We start from the raw sequence: 20,100 nt of genomic DNA, 5'->3' as shown, positions 1-20,100 counted from the left end.
TTCGTTTAGAAATTGTTAACATCATGTGATAAAATCAACGTTACTAAATCGTTTTCTTTATTGAAATTATAAGTGAGTAATAATAAAAATTCTGCAATATGAAAACAAAACTAATTGATTATAGAAACGACTTGGCTTTCAACGCAACGTTAAGTACGCATCCATTTTGATAAATGTATTATGCATGGAGTATGCTGATGACAATAAACAAAAAACATGCACGATTACTTGTAATATTATTAGCAATTATCTAAGTTTTTATAGGGTCCTTAAAATGCCAAAACCTTTACTAACTACGACATAACCAGACATTTTATGTAAAAATATTCAACATACCTAAGCCATCGACTTCACCAATGATGAATGAATGAAAAGAAAAAAATGACATGATATTATATAATGTTTTTTTTTTTATATAAAAAGTTCAAGATTTTTTTAGTTATGTCAGAATGATTTGCATATCCATTAGATTTGTGAATGAAAACGAATGGATGAATGATAATTTTCAATTTTTATTGCTTTATTTTTTTAGTTTAGCAACTTCGTGCACTACGAAAAAGATTTTATTTGCTTTATTGCTATTAAAATTGTGTTAGAAAAATGTTGCGTGTTTTTTCTCTAAAGAGTTTTTGATTAAAGATTTATTTTTTTAATTTAATGTGAAGTAACGGGATATTAAAAATACAAATTACACAAGTTTAATACCATTTAAATGGGAGTTATTGTTATTTAAAGTGAATAAATTTTTACTAGCGTATAGTGTAATTCTTACCTCCATATTTGTCTAATAGAGACATTATAACACCGTTGGACCAGCCGAAGCCAGTTTGCACGACGTATTCTCCTCCGCCGCCTAAACCGCCGAAAACTGTCGCATCATACTGTGGAATTAATTATGTTTTAGTATTGTTATTCATATTCAATATATAGATTAAATATGTATTAATAATATTCTGATATATGTAATGTTTGAGAAAAAATTTTGGTCGTTAATTCGCTATTCAAATTTTGTCATATTTTTTTCTACAGTAAGGATTAGCCTGATCAATAAATAAAACAAGGGTTGATCGAAAAGTTCGCGCCTGACATACAAACGTATATTTTATTTTTACAATATCACTCTCATTCGGTCTATACATTCTTTGGCTGTCACAGTATAAAATTTTGTTGCCATAGTATTTGTGGTTTTAAAGTTATAACGTGCTAATGGGACCAAGCGAGCAGCTTTTTAAAAAATGGACAAAATGGAACAACGAGCATAGTACAAATATTTGTTTAAAAAGGATTAATACCGAAACAGATACATGATGATATGACGGAAACAGTAGCGGAATCTGGTCAATCGTATACAACTGTAAAAAAAAATGGGTAGCAAAATTTAAACGTGGACGAGAGAGCATTGAAGACAATTCTCGCCCCGACCGGTTTAAAACTTCCATGACCGAAGAAAACATCCATAAAGTCTGTGGTTTTATATTGGAAAACCGCAGATTGACTATAATGGAGATTGCAGAAACTATAGACATTTCATATCGAACAATAATATTTATTTTACTTTTTTCACATCTTTTCCTATTTTGGATAAAGAAATCCACAAAGACTGACGCCACACCTCGTAGTTGGAGCGCACCCAGGTGGCGGCCAGCCGTGAGAGCGAGTACCTTCTCGAGCATGGCGGTCCGGTGGCGCCACACCTCGTAGTTGGAGCGCACCCAGGTGGCGGCCAGCCGTGAGAGCGAGTACCTTCTCGAGCATGGCGGTCCGGTGGCGCCACACCTCGTAGTTGGAGCGCACCCAGGTGGCGGCCAGCCGTGAGAGCGAGTACCTTCTCGAGCATGGCGGTCCGGTGGCGCCACACCTCGTAGTTGGAGCGCACCCAGGTGGCGGCCAGCCGTGAGAGCGAGTACCTTCTCGAGCATGGCGGTCCGGTGGCGCCACACCTCGTAGTTGGAGCGCACCCAGGTGGCGGCCAGCCGTGAGAGCGAGTACCTTCTCGAGCATGGCGGTCCGGTGGCGCCACACCTCGTAGTTGGAGCGCACCCAGGTGGCGGCCAGCCGTGAGAGCGAGTACCTTCTCGAGCATGGCGGTCCGGTGGCGCCACACCTCGTAGTTGGAGCGCACCCAGGTGGCGGCCAGCCGTGAGAGCGAGTACCTTCTCGAGCATGGCGGTCCGGTGGCGCCACACCTCGTAGTTGGAGCGCACCCAGGTGGCGGCCAGCCGTGAGAGCGAGTACCTTCTCGAGCATGGCGGTCCGGTGGCGCCACACCTCGTAGTTGGAGCGCACCCAGGTGGCGGCCAGCCGTGAGAGCGAGTACCTTCTCGAGCATGGCGGTCCGGTGGCGCCACACCTCGTAGTTGGAGCGCACCCAGGTGGCGGCCAGCCGTGAGAGCGAGTACCTTCTCGAGCATGGCGGTCCGGTGGCGCCACACCTCGTAGTTGGAGCGCACCCAGGTGGCGGCCAGCCGTGAGAGCGAGTACCTTCTCGAGCATGGCGGTCCGGTGGCGCCACACCTCGTAGTTGGAGCGCACCCAGGTGGCGGCCAGCCGTGAGAGCGAGTACCTTCTCGAGCATGGCGGTCCGGTGGCGCCACACCTCGTAGTTGGAGCGCACCCAGGTGGCGGCCAGCCGTGAGAGCGAGTACCTTCTCGAGCATGGCGGTCCGGTGGCGCCACACCTCGTAGTTGGAGCGCACCCAGGTGGCGGCCAGCCGTGAGAGCGAGTACCTTCTCGAGCATGGCGGTCCGGTGGCGCCACACCTCGTAGTTGGAGCGCACCCAGGTGGCGGCCAGCCGTGAGAGCGAGTACCTTCTCGAGCATGGCGGTCCGGTGGCGCCACACCTCGTAGTTGGAGCGCACCCAGGTGGCGGCCAGCCGTGAGAGCGAGTACCTTCTCGAGCATGGCGGTCCGGTGGCGCCACACCTCGTAGTTGGAGCGCACCCAGGTGGCGGCCAGCCGTGAGAGCGAGTACCTTCTCGAGCATGGCGGTCCGGTGGCGCCACACCTCGTAGTTGGAGCGCACCCAGGTGGCGGCCAGCCGTGAGAGCGAGTACCTTCTCGAGCATGGCGGTCCGGTGGCGCCACACCTCGTAGTTGGAGCGCACCCAGGTGGCGGCCAGCGCGGCGGCGGCGCGCGCGGCGGGCGGCGAGGCGGCGCACGCGAGCCCCGACACCACCATGTCCTGCAGCGGCGGCCAGGCGTTCGGGTAGTCCCACTGCTCGCCCGAGTGCTCGAACGTCGTGGGTATACCGCCCTCGTAGTTCTCCAGCTGAATGGGATTAAGTGTTATTAGCAATAACAAATTAAGAATATTAAATATTCAACGGTTAAGAGTGAGAATAAAATACTATATTGGAGCGGGGGTCGATGAACATCATGTGTTTGTATGTATGTGTGAGCGTTCGTGTTTGAGCACTTGTGTGAGTGCGTGTATGTGGGTAAGTAGACGTTCATGCGTGAGCGTATGTGTACATGCGTGTTGCGTTAGTGCGTGTCTTAGTGTGTTTGTGCGTGCGTGCGTGCATAGAGGCGTGTGTACGTATTCCTGCGTACGTGTGTATTATATACACCTCACACTCGACAACACACAAAAGGATCCACGCACGATCACAAACCCAACCACAACAAACAATGGCGTGGCTTGTTCAAATATATATTAACGGCTAGCATACCAGCCTGGTGACTACAATAATTGCAACCAAAAAGACAAAGGCAAAACTAACTAGGGGCAACAGTAGCGTGAGTGTAAAATAGTTTAGTGAAAATGAAGAACTTTCATAAAAACTTGCCCTAAGACCACTTTAAATCCGGTCTTGTCACAAAATCCATTCACAAGTAAGGTCTGCTTTCGTACCACAAAAAATTATAAACTTTTATAAAATCTTTCGAGAGCATTTTGAGTTTCTCAATGTGGCCCAAAATTAGTTCTGAGTAGATGTTTACTAACTATTAACTACTTCCTGCCAATATCAAGCTTTTAGTATTAAAAAAATGAAGGACTTTCATACAAACTTGTAATACCCTTAGACCCCTTTAATACAGCCCTGTGGAATAATCCGTTCTTAGCGAATATCTACTAACTATAAACTACTTCCCTGCCAAATTTCATCTTTATGCGTCCAGCGGTTTTTAAGATTTCGTGACGAGACAATGACCTATTATATATATAAGAAGAAGAAGATATGTTCTTACCTTAACCTTATCCAAATAATTAATAGCCCGAGATATATAATATTCGCCCCTGGCTTTGTCATAACTTCCGGTCCAGAGTGGAGCAAGATTTGATGGGTAAAAGTAATCTCTTCGTCTGCCTGATTCTAGACTGAAATCTAACCAAGCGCCTACGTCTTCGTGCCAGAGGACCTAAGCCAATAAAATAAAAAATGGAAATACATTATCTACACATCTAATTATACATCTAATATATTACATATTTTTTCAGGGTTATTTAGAGGTATTTTTGTAATACAAAATAAAAAAAATAATAATAAAAAAGAGAGAGTAACCAAATGATCACTTCAGATGCTTATATTATATTGATTCTGTATATATTTCTTGTTATCTATGTATGGAGCAAAATTGTAAATAACTTTCGAGATATACTGAACTAAATTACAGTTTAGAATTATTAATCCATGATAATGATTATTATTTTACCTTTTCAATAGATTCCATGAGTCTCGCGTGCACCTCCCTATAATACTGAGCTTTTTCGAAATTTAGAAGTTTTTCATGGAATTCAGTCAACAATTGGGCGTTCCAGCACATGATGGCGTTTAAATCTACCGGTATGATCGATCTTGTTTTTAGATTTGTTAGATTTCCTGTAACGAGAAATATATTATTAGGTTTAAAAAATTAAAAATATGTTATATTATTATGTTTTCATTTTAAAAGTAACTGGATTAACTATCTTGTGCCTCAGGCTTTTATTGGTAATTTCTAATCTTGTGGGAATTATTCGAAATTTCGTTAAATCTGGACATTAATTTGTGTATGAATAAAACACCATTTATCGTAAGTTTCATTGTTATAAATTTAGTAGTCTTTTTTTAAATTTTCAATAATATGATAGTAAAAAATAGTATGGGATAATAAGATCTTCGAAACCTATAAAATTATATATACATAGGTATATGACAGTGTATAAAATTTTAATATCAACCCACGTAACATATTTGTGACTAATTAGCACAGCTAAAAGCCATATTACGAAGAATAGAAAAATGGCGGGAACTAGCTGACGTTTCCGTTATTTTAATTATTTAGTGATGAGTTAATATTTTCCAAAAGTGAACATAAATGACATATTAAGTATAAAGAGGGGCTAGTAAATGCAAATAATATACAGAATAACCTAATGGCCTCGTTTTAGCTTAAATTGTGTTACAAAATAATTTTACTACTATGTATATATGTAGTTTATAAGAGTTTTATACAATATTGATTATAATATATTATACACCATTTTCCCAGAATATTTATGGTACGTATTTTCTTTCAATTAAATAACCGGGTATTCCTTATAAATATATGTACTTTATTAAGGAATGCAACAGCATTATGATACAATAATACGCTACAATATTAGGTACCATAAACAGCAAGTCATTGCAAAAGCAGTGTCAAAGCAGTGGTAGACTATAAATTATTTTTTTAAACGGAATTTTTCAGATGTCTCCACTGATTACTAGGGGTCTTCCACTAAGCACGTGATGTGTTTTAACAACTTTTTGACCACCTACCCCCCGTTGGTGATATTTAGCGAGGTTTAAAACGAACTCCAAGAAATCACGTGTATTTTTTTCTGCAAAGTATGTTGTAATTCTCAGTATATTGTCTTCAAATACATGTATAATCTGATTTATTTTGAAAAATTAATATTGTGATGCAAATTTCTAGACAGGCATCAAGGTTGTTGATTAGTTTAGAAATCGCGCGTTCGCGTGATTTGTGGACGACCCCTAGCATCAACTTAACTCCTTTCGAACCAAGTTTAATGTAGTATTCTTTTATCCTTTAGTATAGTTTTAGAACTATCCTTGTAAGCCTATTTTAATAAACAGCCTTTTACATACGAATTTACTTCCAAATGTCGTAGAAATTGAGGAAAACTAGACTAGATTAATGAAAATTTTCTCCTGAAATACTTCACATACTCTATTATAAATGCTATGTTTAAAATGTGAACAGGTATGTTAATCTCAAGCAATGTATGTTTGAATGTGTGTATGTAAAAGTGAACGCCTACTTGTGGTAGTATCCGTGTAAATAAATTTAATAATATTTAAAACCTTTGTTAGTTCCATTAAGAATGAACCATCGCGATGAGAAGTCCCAGCCAGACTCAGCTGCCGCCTTCAGCTCAGCGTATAACTCCTCTCTTTTATCATATGTGTCGAAATGTCTGAAGAAATAAAAATATTTTTATACTTATATATTCAATCATTCATTCATTACTGCCTATACAGTCCACTGCTGGACATAGGCCTCCACAAGTTGACACCAAAAATAACGTGAACTCATGTGTTTTGCCCATAGTCACCACGCTGGGCAGGCGGGTTGGTGACCGCAGTACTGGCTTTGTCGCACCGAAGACGCTGCTGCCCGTCTTCGGCCTGTGTATTTCAAAGCCAGCGGTTGGATGGTTATCCCGTCATCGGTCGGCTTCCTAAGTTCCAAGGTGGTTGTGGAACCTTGTTATCCCTTAGTCGCCTCTTACGACACCCACGGGAAGAGAGGGGGTGGCTAAATTCTTTAGTGCCGTAGCCACACAGCACACTTATATATTAATTATATATTATTTTATTATTTATTTATTTTATATTTTATATATTAATACGTAAAACAAAAACTTTCTACCCCTTTTTACGAAAATTGCGCGAAAGGAGAAGTATAAAATTTTGTACACTTATAATTTATATAGAGAAGTAGTGCAGAATGCTAACATTTTTTTTAATTATGCAAAAAATACATGGTATCATTAAAAAAAATACACACACTGCCATTTAACACACGCTTATATACTCTTTTGTTGATTATCAGTGGTCAAATTGAGTATAGATTATTATCGATTATAGATTAATATTATTTCTTTACTGAATGTCAAACATAACCATAATAAATTCATTTAGTCTTTGACAACAAAACCTTAATAATGTTCAAACTAACTTAAAATATTTATGGTCGAAATTCAAGCACCGGGCGACCACTAATTTAATAAAATTGTACTAAACAGCGGTAGAGAAGCGTAGCTGATTAAGTAAAGTTGTAAACCAATCTTGTAAATTATTGCTTTTATTTTGATTTTGATTGATTTTTTCTGTATATAGCTTATAAATGGTAAGTAGTATGTTTGGTTTAATGCCTTTAGATACAATCAGCCGTGTATAGAGAAGGTTTTTGACAAGTATTGGGACTTTTATAGTATTTTTGGATTAGTTCCGTTCTAAAACACAGTACTAAAACATAGTTTATGTATTATTTTCAAAAGAGCAAGTGCGCGATTCTTCTCTGCAGAATCTACATTAAAGTATCCGTATGTTAATATATAAATGTTACTAGAAATGAGTAAACTATAAATTAAAAAAAAAAAAAAAAAAAAAAAAAAAAACTTTTGAATTGTAAATATGTATAATATTACTAAGAAAATATTTGTCAAATTCTTTAATCTGTTATTATTATTATACTCGTAGTACTTTTCTACCTACACTTTTTGAAGGAAAAATTCTTTACACACGTTTGACTTGGGGATTAAGCTGGTAAGTACGTGAAGAGAGTGTTACGAAAAGTGTGATCGGGCGAGGCAAACGGAAGTTGAGAGGGAGATATAAGTTAGAAAGTTTCACTCGTTTTGATCGTTCGGTTTTTGACTCTTTTGTGACGATATCGTATATTACAATGAACTATTGTGACCCGACACGCTCGGCTAGAAATAATGTAATACTTATACCTATTACAAAAATATGTTTCTTCTAATGTATTTCTCATATAAGACAATTGTGTAAATGCTTATGAATAAATATCTTTGACCTGAAACTGATATATATAACAATAAGAGCTATCTATCTAATCGGGTATATCCGGTGTTAACATACATTAATTATCTCAAGCTGTTTACATTGTGATAATAAATGTATATTTGTTTAACTTTTACTTAATACAAAAGCCGCTTACGTTAAAAACAGATATAATACTATACAGTTTGTTTATTTCGCACTTATCTGACATTACTTTTATCTAAAAGAACAATTTTTTTTTTTTATAAAACATACTACGAACTTGTTATCTATAAAGAAATAAGTTTATAGAGTTCAAATCTTTTAAACGACGTATCAAGTTGATACTTTAGAGAGATTTAAAGCTATGTATCGGAGCTTAAGAACAAGTTGTAAAATTCATACACACTGGCAGGACCAAAAACTCTGATAAGAATTTTCTTGGTCTCTGCTAATAAAACACATACACATACGCGTACTGTGTGGCTACGGTACTAAAGAATATAGCCACCCCCTCTATTCCCGTGGGTGTCGTAACTAAGGGATAACACAGTTCCGCTACCACCTTGGAACTTAAAAAGCCGACCGGTGGCGGAATAACCATCCAACTGCTGGTTTTGAAACACACAGCCCGCACCACCAACCCGCCTACCCAGCGTGGTGACTATGGGCAAAACACACAAGTTCACGTTATTTTTGGCGTAGATTTGTGGAGGCCTATGTCCAGCAGTGGACTGTATAGGCTGTAATGATGATGATGACATACGCATTCATCCTATAACATCACACTGCCCGGTAGAGGCCTCTTTCTCCATGTAGGAGAAGGATTGGATAAATATATCACGTTGCTCTACTGCGGCTTGGCGGATATTTTCCCTAATCTGAGTAACGATCAGTTAATAATTTAATGTTATCAGGTGTACATGATAACAACCGGGACCGACGGCTTAACGTGCTCTCCGAGACACGGTGGGGAGATCCACAAGGACAAACATTCAAACTATTACCCCATAATCATAACTGGTACCGACGGCTTAACGTGCTCTCCGAGGCACGGTGAGGAGACCCACAAGCAAAACATTCAAACCAAACACAAACGGTCGATGTTTTCGGCTACTACACTAGAGCGGTTGTATAAAATAAATAATTAGCCTTTACTAATTATATCTTTTGTACACACACTAACGAGTTACAGTTTTACTATTCATACAATGAGGTTTAACTTACTTAGCGCAGTCGATATCCTCTTTGTAGCTCTCCGGTCTGGGTCCTTGGGATTGGTCAGTGTATCTGAACATTAAATATCTGAAACAAAAAAGTTAATGGCTGTAATGGACAAAACACATGGACATTTATTTTATACAGTGATTAAAGGTAGTTTGTATTTGACTACATATCAGAATGGCAAAACAAAATGCGACGAAAACTCTTTAATTTTATTGTTTAAAACTGTCTGAAACATAGTAAACAGCTGGTGGAGCTATAATGTAAACCTACAAAAGTGTTTAAAGTAAAACTTCTTTACAGAGAGCATTACGAATAGTGTGATCGGGCAAGGCGAACGGAGCAAGAGAGAGAGAGAGAAGTGCGAGCACATATTTTCTTTCTCTTTCTTTCATAGCCAGTTACGTTTCGCATATCTAAGACACAGTGCAGGCCTAGTGTGCAAGCCTGTTGCTAAACAAGTTTTACTTACTTCAGTGTTGTCTAAAGGACACTCGTTTTTTAAAATAATTTAGATATTATTAAATACGATTTTTATATATAGGTCAATAATGTAGTACTACTAAGGCATTAATACATATTTGCAATAAATACAAGTGTTCCTCTATACATAACACTACAATGTATATTATATTAGATATATATAGAGATTTATAGAATAGAGTACGTTTATGTATTTATTAGACTCACTTTTGTTCGTTGTATTCAACAGGAATGCTGTGGTTCGTCATCCAATAGTCGTATTCACGGTCCAGTGTTCCGATGTGTTGTCTCAGAAATTCGAGATCACCTAATTCGTCCATTATTAATTTTACCATAGGAATTAGGAGAGGTGGTTGAGATCTGCAGGAAATGGAGAACAATTTTTAATCACATCATCATCACATCAGCCTATCGCAGTCCACTGCTGGACTTAGGCCACCACAGGTTCGGGCCAAACATCCCGGTTTTCAGCAATCCTCATATTATACACTATTTAAAGATATGTTTAAATCGGAATTAGTTTAAACTCAAAATAAAACAAGTATCTACAATATTATTATTCGGTAATATTCAAGCAATGAAAAATTATGTAATATCAATAAATTATTTTAATTATTATTGACAGACTGCTATATATAACTTCTTAATTATTATTTATATTATCACTTATTAAAAAAAAAGTCCTAAAAGACAACTTAATACGAGAAAGTACTAAGTACTTTTGAAAGTCTTCTAACCTTTTTAAATAGTACACTCTTCCTCCATTGGGTATAAATCCGAATCGATCGACAATACTCAGGAAATTTAGAATCATTCCTTTAGCGGTATTACGCATTTCTGATAGCAGAAGTCCCTTGATAATCCAGTAGGAGTCCCAGTAGTAGAATTCGCGGAATCTACCACCTGAAATATCAATCTAGACATTTAATAAAATTATGGGGAGCTTACGTCTCTACATGATGCTACAAAACGCTATCAAAAGTACAGCCGCAGAAATAATCTTACATTCGGCTTTTGTATGAAGGTTTATATGCCAAATAATGATTCAGAAAAGAACCCAAGACTTCAAGTTTTCAAGGAAAATGCTTGTTTAATTATATGTTTAAGAACTAAATATCTAATTAGAAAAGATTTTAATCTGAATATTACTCACCAGGAACAATAACAGGATTATCGACGTATATAATAGAGTACAATTCTTGGTTTTCCTTGACCTCGTGTTTCATCTTCCTGCCGAGTTGTAACCATAGCTTGTTCAAGTCTGACGCCCACTGGTGGAAGTGGGGGTCCTTGATCCTTTGCAGAAATGCTGTAGAAATATTTAATATTTAACACATGGTAACAAACTCTTATATTGCTAAAGCAAAAGCAGAAACAATTGTAATTCAATAGGACGTCCACCACATTTTCGTGCAGTTTTATATTTGTCTATCTGTTACGCCGAGGAGTTGTAAGCGAGACTTGTTATATCCTCACTTTTCACAGTTCACGCCAAAAATGGCGTGAACTCGTGTGTTTTTCCCATAGTCACCACGCTGGGCAGGCGGGTTGGTGACCCGGTTACTGCCCGTCTTCGGCCTGTGTATTTCAAGCCAGCAGTTGGATGGTTATCCCGCCATCGGTCGGCTTTTTTAGTCCCAAGGCGGTAGTGGAACTTTGATATCTCTTACGACACCCACGGGAAGAGAGAGGGTGGCTACATTCTTTACTACCATAGCCACACAGCGAATATTCATATTAATAAAATGTAATCGTTCAACAACATTGTTAAGAATTTTATCTCTAAAATCACTGCGATTGGCTTACCTCATATTTAGGCACGAAATGACCTTGAGTTTAATTTCTTGTACTGAATCTCGTAACTCAGTTATCACATAGATAAACAAACAAAATTAAATTTAATATACAATCTCTATTTGTACAACACATAATTTTATTATATGCACACTTTAGCGGATTTGATACACAGTAATTTCATTTCAAATTATTGTATTTATTTTTGGGCTTTGTGGTGCAAACGCGTTAATATATGTTTGTAAAAGTTACAGTCAATCAGGGTAACTCTGACAGATCACATACTATATTTTTTTAGCTAACTTCGACAATGTTAAATATGAGACACAAGAGTTAATTAACTTTGTGCTCTCATGTTGGTTTTCATACTCTCAAGTTATTTAACGTCTATAAAAATCATAAAATGTATCAAAAATTGGCAATTTCGTTGTGTGTCAAAGTTATAACCCCTTTATGGGTAACTTTGACACAGATGAGATTTTAAGATAGACATATTAAAGGTTCTTCTTCTTTAGGGTTAATAATGGCTTTCAATAGTGTCAAATGAGTACCGATGATTTTGCCAATGTCACGTAGAAAATATTAAAGGTGTATTATGTTTTTACATAGAAATAACAATAATAATTCAAATTATTATTTCTAAAAATTGTGGAACAGTAATAAAGGCTTATTTTATTTATTTTATTTATGTTTTTACATATCTTGATAGTAGCAAAATTTTCGAGTTATCTAAAAAGTTTACCACTGAAAAAAATACAAAAATTGCGCGCGAAACTTTTAACAAAGTTTTTGACATTAACTTTGTTTTAAAACTTCTTTTTTTTTCAGAGAGATGATTAACGAAGTTTGTTAAGTAAATAAATTGTATAAATTTAACTGTACGCACTAAATGTGGAACACGTAAAAACTAAAAAATAATTTTGTGATTTGACCGTCAAAGTTACCTTGTCAGTCAAAGTTACCCCGAGTGACCTTATGTCTGGGGCCATCCATAATTTACGTCACACAAATTTCACGACTTTTGGCCTCTTTTAGTCCTTGTCATAGATGGTCACATTTATGAGACCCCCCTCCCTACCAAGTTAAACGTTATATATAGATTTTACATTTTCGCAGATCAGATTCGATATTATTTTTATTTCCATTATAATTTATCAATTCGCCAACAAAACAACTTAAGCTTTAGTTATTTAATTGTTAATAGGCATGTAGTTATATTTTGGAATGTGATGTCACAAAAATTTGGACCCCTCCACACCACTTGTCACACTATGTCACTTTGTCGACCCCCCCACTTCTTAACAGGTGACGTAATTTACTGATGGCCACTTTTGATAATTAATATTTACAAATGACTAACGAAACAAATAAGGAATAAATGTTGAAACTTATATGAAATTTGTTTTTCCTGAAATTGAAATTCGATTCTTTCTAAAAACGTTTAATATGTGTGTTTTTTTGTGCGCATGTCTTTGAAACTGATTATGAACTTTGTACTGATTTGAAAAAAATAATACGAATGAAAATTTTACCGGGATTGTCTTTCCAATCCGTGGGTACCCATTCTTCGAATTCAGAACCTTCAGGGTCGAAGTTTTGGTTCACAAACTCTTGAATGTCAGCCTTCGTTGGTCGGGAACCTGTCCTGGATCAAAAACATATTATATAATAAACGTACTTCTATTCTAACAATCCTGAAATAATATTATATAGATGGTATAATATACTAAAAGTGAAGCCTTAGTTTACTTCAAAAATGATTTTTATTTAAATAGAAGTAACGGTCTTGTATGTTATGTTGAAAACGTACACAATATTATTAAGACTATTTAACTAATTATTCGTTTATGACTGTATAAAAACTTAGATATTATTTCTTATATATTTATTTAAGTCATTACTAAAACTGTGTAGGTATATGTAAGATTAGAAATTTGATACGAACCACAACCACAAAGAAATATATGATGTGGCTAAAACTGTGTACGTATATGTTAGATTAGAAATTTGATATGAACCAAAGCCACAAAGAAATCTATACCAATATTATAAAGAGGTAAAGTTTATAACTTTGTTTGTATGTAGGGGGTAATCTTCGCAAATACTGATCCGATCATGAAAATTCTTTCACTAACAGAAAGCTACACTATTCAGGAGTGACATAGGCTATATTTTATTGTAATTGAACAAAAAATTCAGTAAATAAGAAAAAGATTAAAATATAATATCAAAATGGTAAATAAACTAGCGCCATCTATCGCTAGTAGAAAACAATTTATTTGTCTTTCGACGTTATTAATTTAGTCTTATTTTAGTCTATCGACGACGTTTTCTCGATTTTTGATAGATGGCGTTGGAGCAACATATTATTTATTTAAGTGCTATAAAATTTGTTCTTTAAAGTATGTTATTTGGTTAATATAATAATAATTAACGCCCAACGAAGTGGGCACGGGTCGGCTAGTATATGATGTGATAAGTAGTGCAACAGAAACATTATACAGGTTAACAGTGTACTGTGTTTGTAGAATAATATTAAAATGCAAATAAATCTATAAGAAAAATGACACTTAAAACTAAAAATTATTCTTTAAAAACAAACGGAAACAGTTACAAATTGAAAAGGTAAAGGTATCTACAGATCAATTACAACTTGTTTTGGCATAACAAATTTAAACACCCAATTTTCGATTGTAATTCAGGGACAAAAATATAAGTATTGTGTGAACATGAAATATATTGACTGATTTATTTTATTCGTAGCATCTAAAAATGGAATCGAGTTATTACCTGGCCATCATCTGGTCGAAGTGCTCCATCGTGATGTTGGGTGACAGTTTTATCTTCATGTCTACGAAGGTCTTGGAGTCGTTGTACAGACCAGCCATCTGAACCGTGTCCAGAAGGGGCCCGTGACAATATATCATACTGGAAACGTAGAAATATCGTTATAATAACTGTACTTCATTCTTTCATATGCATTTCAGGATAAAAAATGTTATACTGATATCTGATAAGCATTTTTACACACTACAATTTACATCTGAGTGGGTTTAGCAATTATTACGTGAAAATAAGCTTGAAAATTTACAATTACACCTAAATCTCATGACAATATTAGTAGGATTAAAGTTAAGACTTTTTTAGTTTCCTAAGTGGTTAAGTGTGTACTTTGAGATACGAGTATTAGTGGCGTTTTGTGTAAACGCAGATTTTAAGTCTTGTTATTGATTTTTCGATTAAAATATATAATTTTATCGTGTGTTGATACTTCTTCGTTTTTTTTAATTAAATATTTCATTTTCGTTTTTAATATTTATTTTTCCAATATGAGAGGAGACTGGTAAAAATTTTAATTTTCTACTTATCCATATAAGCTCTTATATATTTCAAGATTTTTCTCACATACACATAATTATTCGAGTTCAATAATACTAACAATAGTTCAAACAATAATCATTAGTCATTCTCGTATCAATATTACGATAGTATATATGTAAATATTATAAATATGAAAATATTATATAATAATCAAAAGATTCTAAGTATTCCAGTAATAACCCATTTAATCTAGTTTTTGATAAAGGTGACTTTAGTATAACGTTAGTAACTAGCACAAAATGTCACATACGCTTTTTATTTAAATCTTTAACCATTTCGCGATAAGGTCTACATTTGCATCAATAATTGTAATTCAAATGTCATGCATTGTATTTATATAGCAGTTCTTGATTTGCATATTATAATATGGATTTGTTTTAGAATAATGAGTATGATTATGAGTATGAGCGGTCGTTACTTCATAAATAATCGGGAAATAAATATGTAATTGAAATTGTATTCGAATTTTGTTGTCCAAACGTATGGTTTTAAGGCAAATGATTTTATACGTTTATATTTTACTATTATTGCCGTCTCTTATAACTACACATTTTTGATTACATTAGAGAAAATAAATTCAGTAAAATCTAGACGATAGCTTTTTTTAATAAAATAAATTGAAATATAAATTAAACTGTTTTATTTTTATTCCAATGTCAACTTACAATACTTTTTAGGAACATATTGTCTGTAATCTCTAAATTTTTTTACTAAAATTTATATTATTGTTAATGTTAGCTGTAAGTTTCCCAAATAAAAAAAAAAAAAAAAATTAAAATTTAAAAAAAAATGTTTTTTTTTTATTTTCTCAGAAGTGGCAACCATAATATGATTTAGTTAAAGCAACGTTCCACACAGACGGACAAGGTCACGGATCTTCCGGCTGCATCTAGTTGTATGCAATCTGGTTTATTTTTATGTCTATTTTTTATCTATTTTTGTATGGTAGAGATTTTATCACGTAGAATTAACATCCGTTAGTTTTGTACAAACGTAAATAGGTGAACAACATAATTATTTTATAACAGTTTGTGTTAATTTTCTTTTTTAGCTTTTTGTTTATACTTTGTGCAAATTTGTTGCAAAAGAAAGTGTTGCAAAAAGTTGTGTATTTCAAGTAGCATAAGTTATTTACTTGTGCACAAAAAAAAATATTTTGTAGTAAATAATTGTGCCACTAATAAATAATAATTTAATAATATTAGAAACTTGCTATAAAAATATAATGATTATTCTATAAGACATAAAGCCAACTCACCTATCACACGTAGGGGGCAAATGACTCCTATCCCCAAACGCCACACTCAAGATAACTAACAGCACACATAGAAAGATCATTGTCAATATGGCACTAAGCTTATAACTAATATCACTATATTATTTCAATAAATAGAGGAACTAATACAATATCACTATAGTTTGTTACACTTTGTGTTTTTAAGTGTTGAGATAGTTTGAGAGGATTTTGAATGGCTTGCTTCTGAATGGTCGGCTTGTCATCCTGGGCGGCAGTTTCGTTGAATCCTTTATGGGCACATTTGTGCCAGTTTCTGTAACAAAATATGAATACGTTATTATTATTGTAATGTAAAAAAAAATATAATAAATATATTTTGAAGGAAGGCCACTAATGCTTATGTTACAGTTAACAGCCGGTTGATTTAGATGTATAATCATTTGTCGGGACGTCACGGTGGCATGTAGAAGCGATATACCGACAAAATCGCTGGGTTTTAGTGGGTATTCTGGGTTGTTCACTTTAGGCCAGGAGCCCCGCACTCCCACCGTCCTCGTCGGCGGAGTGCGTAAAAGCATTTCCCAGCAGAAAAAAATGCATGATCATTTATTAGATTTATGGCTTTCGCTAGTGCTACGATAGTAAAGATGATTTCGAAAACGTCTTGTAGAAAAAATAAGAGATTTATAAAAACAGTAAGATCTGTTTTGTTTATATAGCTATTGAAGCTTATATACGAAGCGGGCACCTAAAAGTTAGTGAATATAGTCCGTAGACATTTTTTTGGGAGTAGGGTGGAGGTAAAAAATGAGAAAGAAGGGCTACTAGATCTCTTTACTGGATCTATGGTTGGATCAAACTTTATCAATTGATTGTTTAATGACAATAGTCCATGGAGAGATTTGACAAATTTAAGGCCGTAAACAACACGCTGTGTGCTTTGGTATTGCTATGTTATCGAATAAGTCATCAATCATCACTTCAGCCTTTCGCAGTCCACTGCTGGACATAGGCCTCCACAAGTTTGCGCCTAAAATGGCATGAACTCATGTGTTTTGCCCATAGTCACCACATTGGGTAGGCGAGTTGGTGACCGCAGGGAACCAAATAAATTGTTAATGAAATTTAAATAACCTGTTACTATGGAAGTAATGTTTATAGTAGTTGTATAAAAAAGGGTTATCTAACTCATATTCACAATACCGAGTTTGACGTGAATCCACCCTTGGCCTGTCGATTAAAATTCATGGGTCAAAGTAGCTCATTAAAATTTATAAGATATAAAAAAGTTACAATTTGATAAAAAAATATCAGAGTTTGTCATTTTTTGCGTGCTATTTTATCAGGTCTATGATATAATGGTGACCTTTAAGTTGGTACTGACTCTAGTTTAGATTATTAACACAATCGGTGAAAAAGCTATTAATTGGTAAAGAAAGTTAGATCATTGTAATTATAATAAGTGAAGAATTTCTATCTAAGATTGGCAGAGTTGGTCATAAGAACATTGTTTTATAGGCTATACTACTGTGTGTTTGTGTCTTATACAGTATATATCGTACACCAGTCCTGGATTTATAAATAGGCTGTATAGGCCGCGACCTAGGGGCGGCAGCGTCCTAGGGGCGGCAGATTTCAGAGGACGGTCACTTGATTTCAGAGGATAAACGTCAAACACGTCCACTGGTTTTCTAATGGTTTTTTATACTTTCAATAAATCGCTATAAAAAGAAACTTATTCCTATCGAAACCTATATTATCGCTTTACTACAAATGGAAAATTATTATTTTAGTAAGGTATGTACATGGGGCGGCAGAAATAAAGTGGCCTACACTCATAAAAAATATAAATCCGGCACTGTCGTACACAGTTTTCTAATTCCCGGGCAGGATTTTAATAACAGTGGAGTTCGCAAGGTTGAGACGGATATTATTTATGTTTCATAGACAAGCCTGGGGGCTCTCTTTATCAATTTCGTAAGCGGTATCAGCACGACTAGAGCTCTAGGTGGAGCAGTGGCACACAAGAAAGCATATTTATTTTACTCAGCTGTAGTAAGCACATATACTCGAAACAAAAAAGTCACCAATATGTTTAATCAGTTAATGCTTCGGAAGCTATATTGATCTCGTCAGATTTGGTGAATATTTTATGTCATTTAATCTCGTTCAAATTTAACAAGATTAACCGATATAACGACATTATAGATACTTTGATTGGCTGTGTTTTTTAACCTTTTTTTTAAACAAACTTCTAAAACTAAATTAAATAACTCTAATTGTTGGAGGAGCATTACACAATGCTATCATAAATGAGCGATATAATGACTAAAAAGTCAATATATCTATAAATGTAATTTATACATAATTAAACTACAATAAAAAATACACAAAAACATCTATAAAATACACACACAGTCACCTGCCCCAAGGTAAGCAACTTAATGCTTATGTTATAGGTAACAGCCAACTAATATAGGAACATTTTTTTTTCTATAAATATCCATATAAATAAATATATAATTATGTATTACACCCAGAGAATTTCAGGCGGGAATCGAATTAAAAAATAAATAAATAATTTTAGCGAATGATGCACTAAAAAAGCAAAAAAATTCGCTGATATTATAATTATATTATTAAAGTAAGGATGACTCATAGGACAGATGCTTACGTCAAATTTTACACGAGGTGCTATTACACACAAAGCAACACAGGCAATATTTCAGACTAGTTAGGCTTTTAATTATTGTAATGGCTATTATTATACCTACATATCGTCAATCGTATCAAGTTACTTTTACATGATTAGAATTGTTTTGCGAGTGTTTCGAAAATATTTAGTTCGTTGTTAGTTTTCGCTTGCTCGTTAACGAAAAAAACTTCATAAAAATACTAATATTGTAACTTAGTTTTCGTATAATTAACAACTAAGTTACTGGCTCAAAGATCATAGAAAATCCTAAAAGAATAAACGAGTGAAACTATTAATATCATATTTTGTGTTGAAATGTCCCATCTACACCCTTAATCCACCACTAAATCGCTTCGGCCTGTAATATCCCACTACTGGGCATAGGCCTCTTTCCCCATGTAGGAGAAAGATCAGAGTTTAATCCACCACGCTGCTCCAATGCGGGTTGGCGGATATATTCCCCAATATGAGTAACGATCGCTATCAGGCGAAGATGGTAACAACCGGGACCGACGGCTTAACGTCCTCTCCGAGGCACGGCGGGGAGACCTACAAGGACTGCACAAACACCCAGACCACGGCAAACACCTGTATGGCCAATACAAATTTTTGTCATGTGCGGGGATCGAACCCGCAACCGCAACAGGGACAATCCATGGCTGTAACCGTTGCGCTAACGCGGCGCCTAAACATCATTCAATTAATTTGAACCAAAAATTGCACGACTCATAATGCTATGCATTAATTACAGAGTGCTTTACGATCGACATTTTATAAAACAGTTTATTTCGTCAAGTGGTTGTTGCGTTATTTTACTATCATCTGTGCATCCAAAACATTGACACCCAACATAACGTATTGTATTAATAGATTCTACTAGCTGACTCGGCGAACTTCGTATCGCCTAACACAAACTTTATCGTATGGTATTAAAGTTCAAATTGACTTTTAAGTATTATCACAAATCTTTTGTATGGGAGTATAGAAAAGTGTTGTTTTTAGACTTTTTCAGGAAATTTAATTTTTTTTTTTTAGAATTTTTCTCTCCGTAAGAACCATCCTCGTACTTCAAGGAATATTTTAAAAAAAGAATTAGCGAAATCGGTCCAACCGTTCTCGAGTTTTGCGCTTAGCAACACATTCAGCGACTCATTTTTATATTATAGATTACAATTATAGTAATAATAGTGTATTTCAAAAAAAAAAAACTTCAAATGATATTTTATTTATGGTTTGATGTGTATTCTGTATAAAAGTGTGTATTTTATATATTCATGCATTGTTAT

General features: G+C 35.5%; 1 protein-coding gene across 1 annotated transcript in view; it reads right to left on the bottom strand.

Annotated features, from left to right (window-relative positions):
• LOC123666528 (trehalase) overlaps positions 1-20,100 on the bottom strand; it is a 52,849-nt gene that overhangs the window by 16,259 nt on the left and 16,490 nt on the right. The window contains exons 2-13 of the mRNA XM_045600604.1: positions 16,141-16,432; positions 14,292-14,429; positions 13,034-13,146; positions 10,861-11,016; positions 10,445-10,610; positions 9,915-10,067; positions 9,228-9,305; positions 6,297-6,409; positions 4,660-4,826; positions 4,195-4,365; positions 3,056-3,271; positions 773-881 (exon numbers count right to left, since the gene is read on the bottom strand). Of these exons, the coding sequence (XP_045456560.1) occupies positions 773-881; positions 3,056-3,271; positions 4,195-4,365; positions 4,660-4,826; positions 6,297-6,409; positions 9,228-9,305; positions 9,915-10,067; positions 10,445-10,610; positions 10,861-11,016; positions 13,034-13,146; positions 14,292-14,429; positions 16,141-16,220 (1,660 nt within the window). The 5' untranslated portion in view covers positions 16,221-16,432. The remainder of the gene's footprint in view (positions 1-772; positions 882-3,055; positions 3,272-4,194; positions 4,366-4,659; positions 4,827-6,296; positions 6,410-9,227; positions 9,306-9,914; positions 10,068-10,444; positions 10,611-10,860; positions 11,017-13,033; positions 13,147-14,291; positions 14,430-16,140; positions 16,433-20,100) is intronic.

The sequence above is a fragment of the Melitaea cinxia genome, chromosome 26, assembly GCF_905220565.1.
Source record: "Melitaea cinxia chromosome 26, ilMelCinx1.1, whole genome shotgun sequence".
NCBI lineage: Eukaryota > Metazoa > Arthropoda > Insecta > Lepidoptera > Nymphalidae > Melitaea > Melitaea cinxia.
The sequence above is the reverse complement of the archived record's forward strand: the minus strand, read 5'-3'. Positions and strand labels throughout refer to the sequence as shown.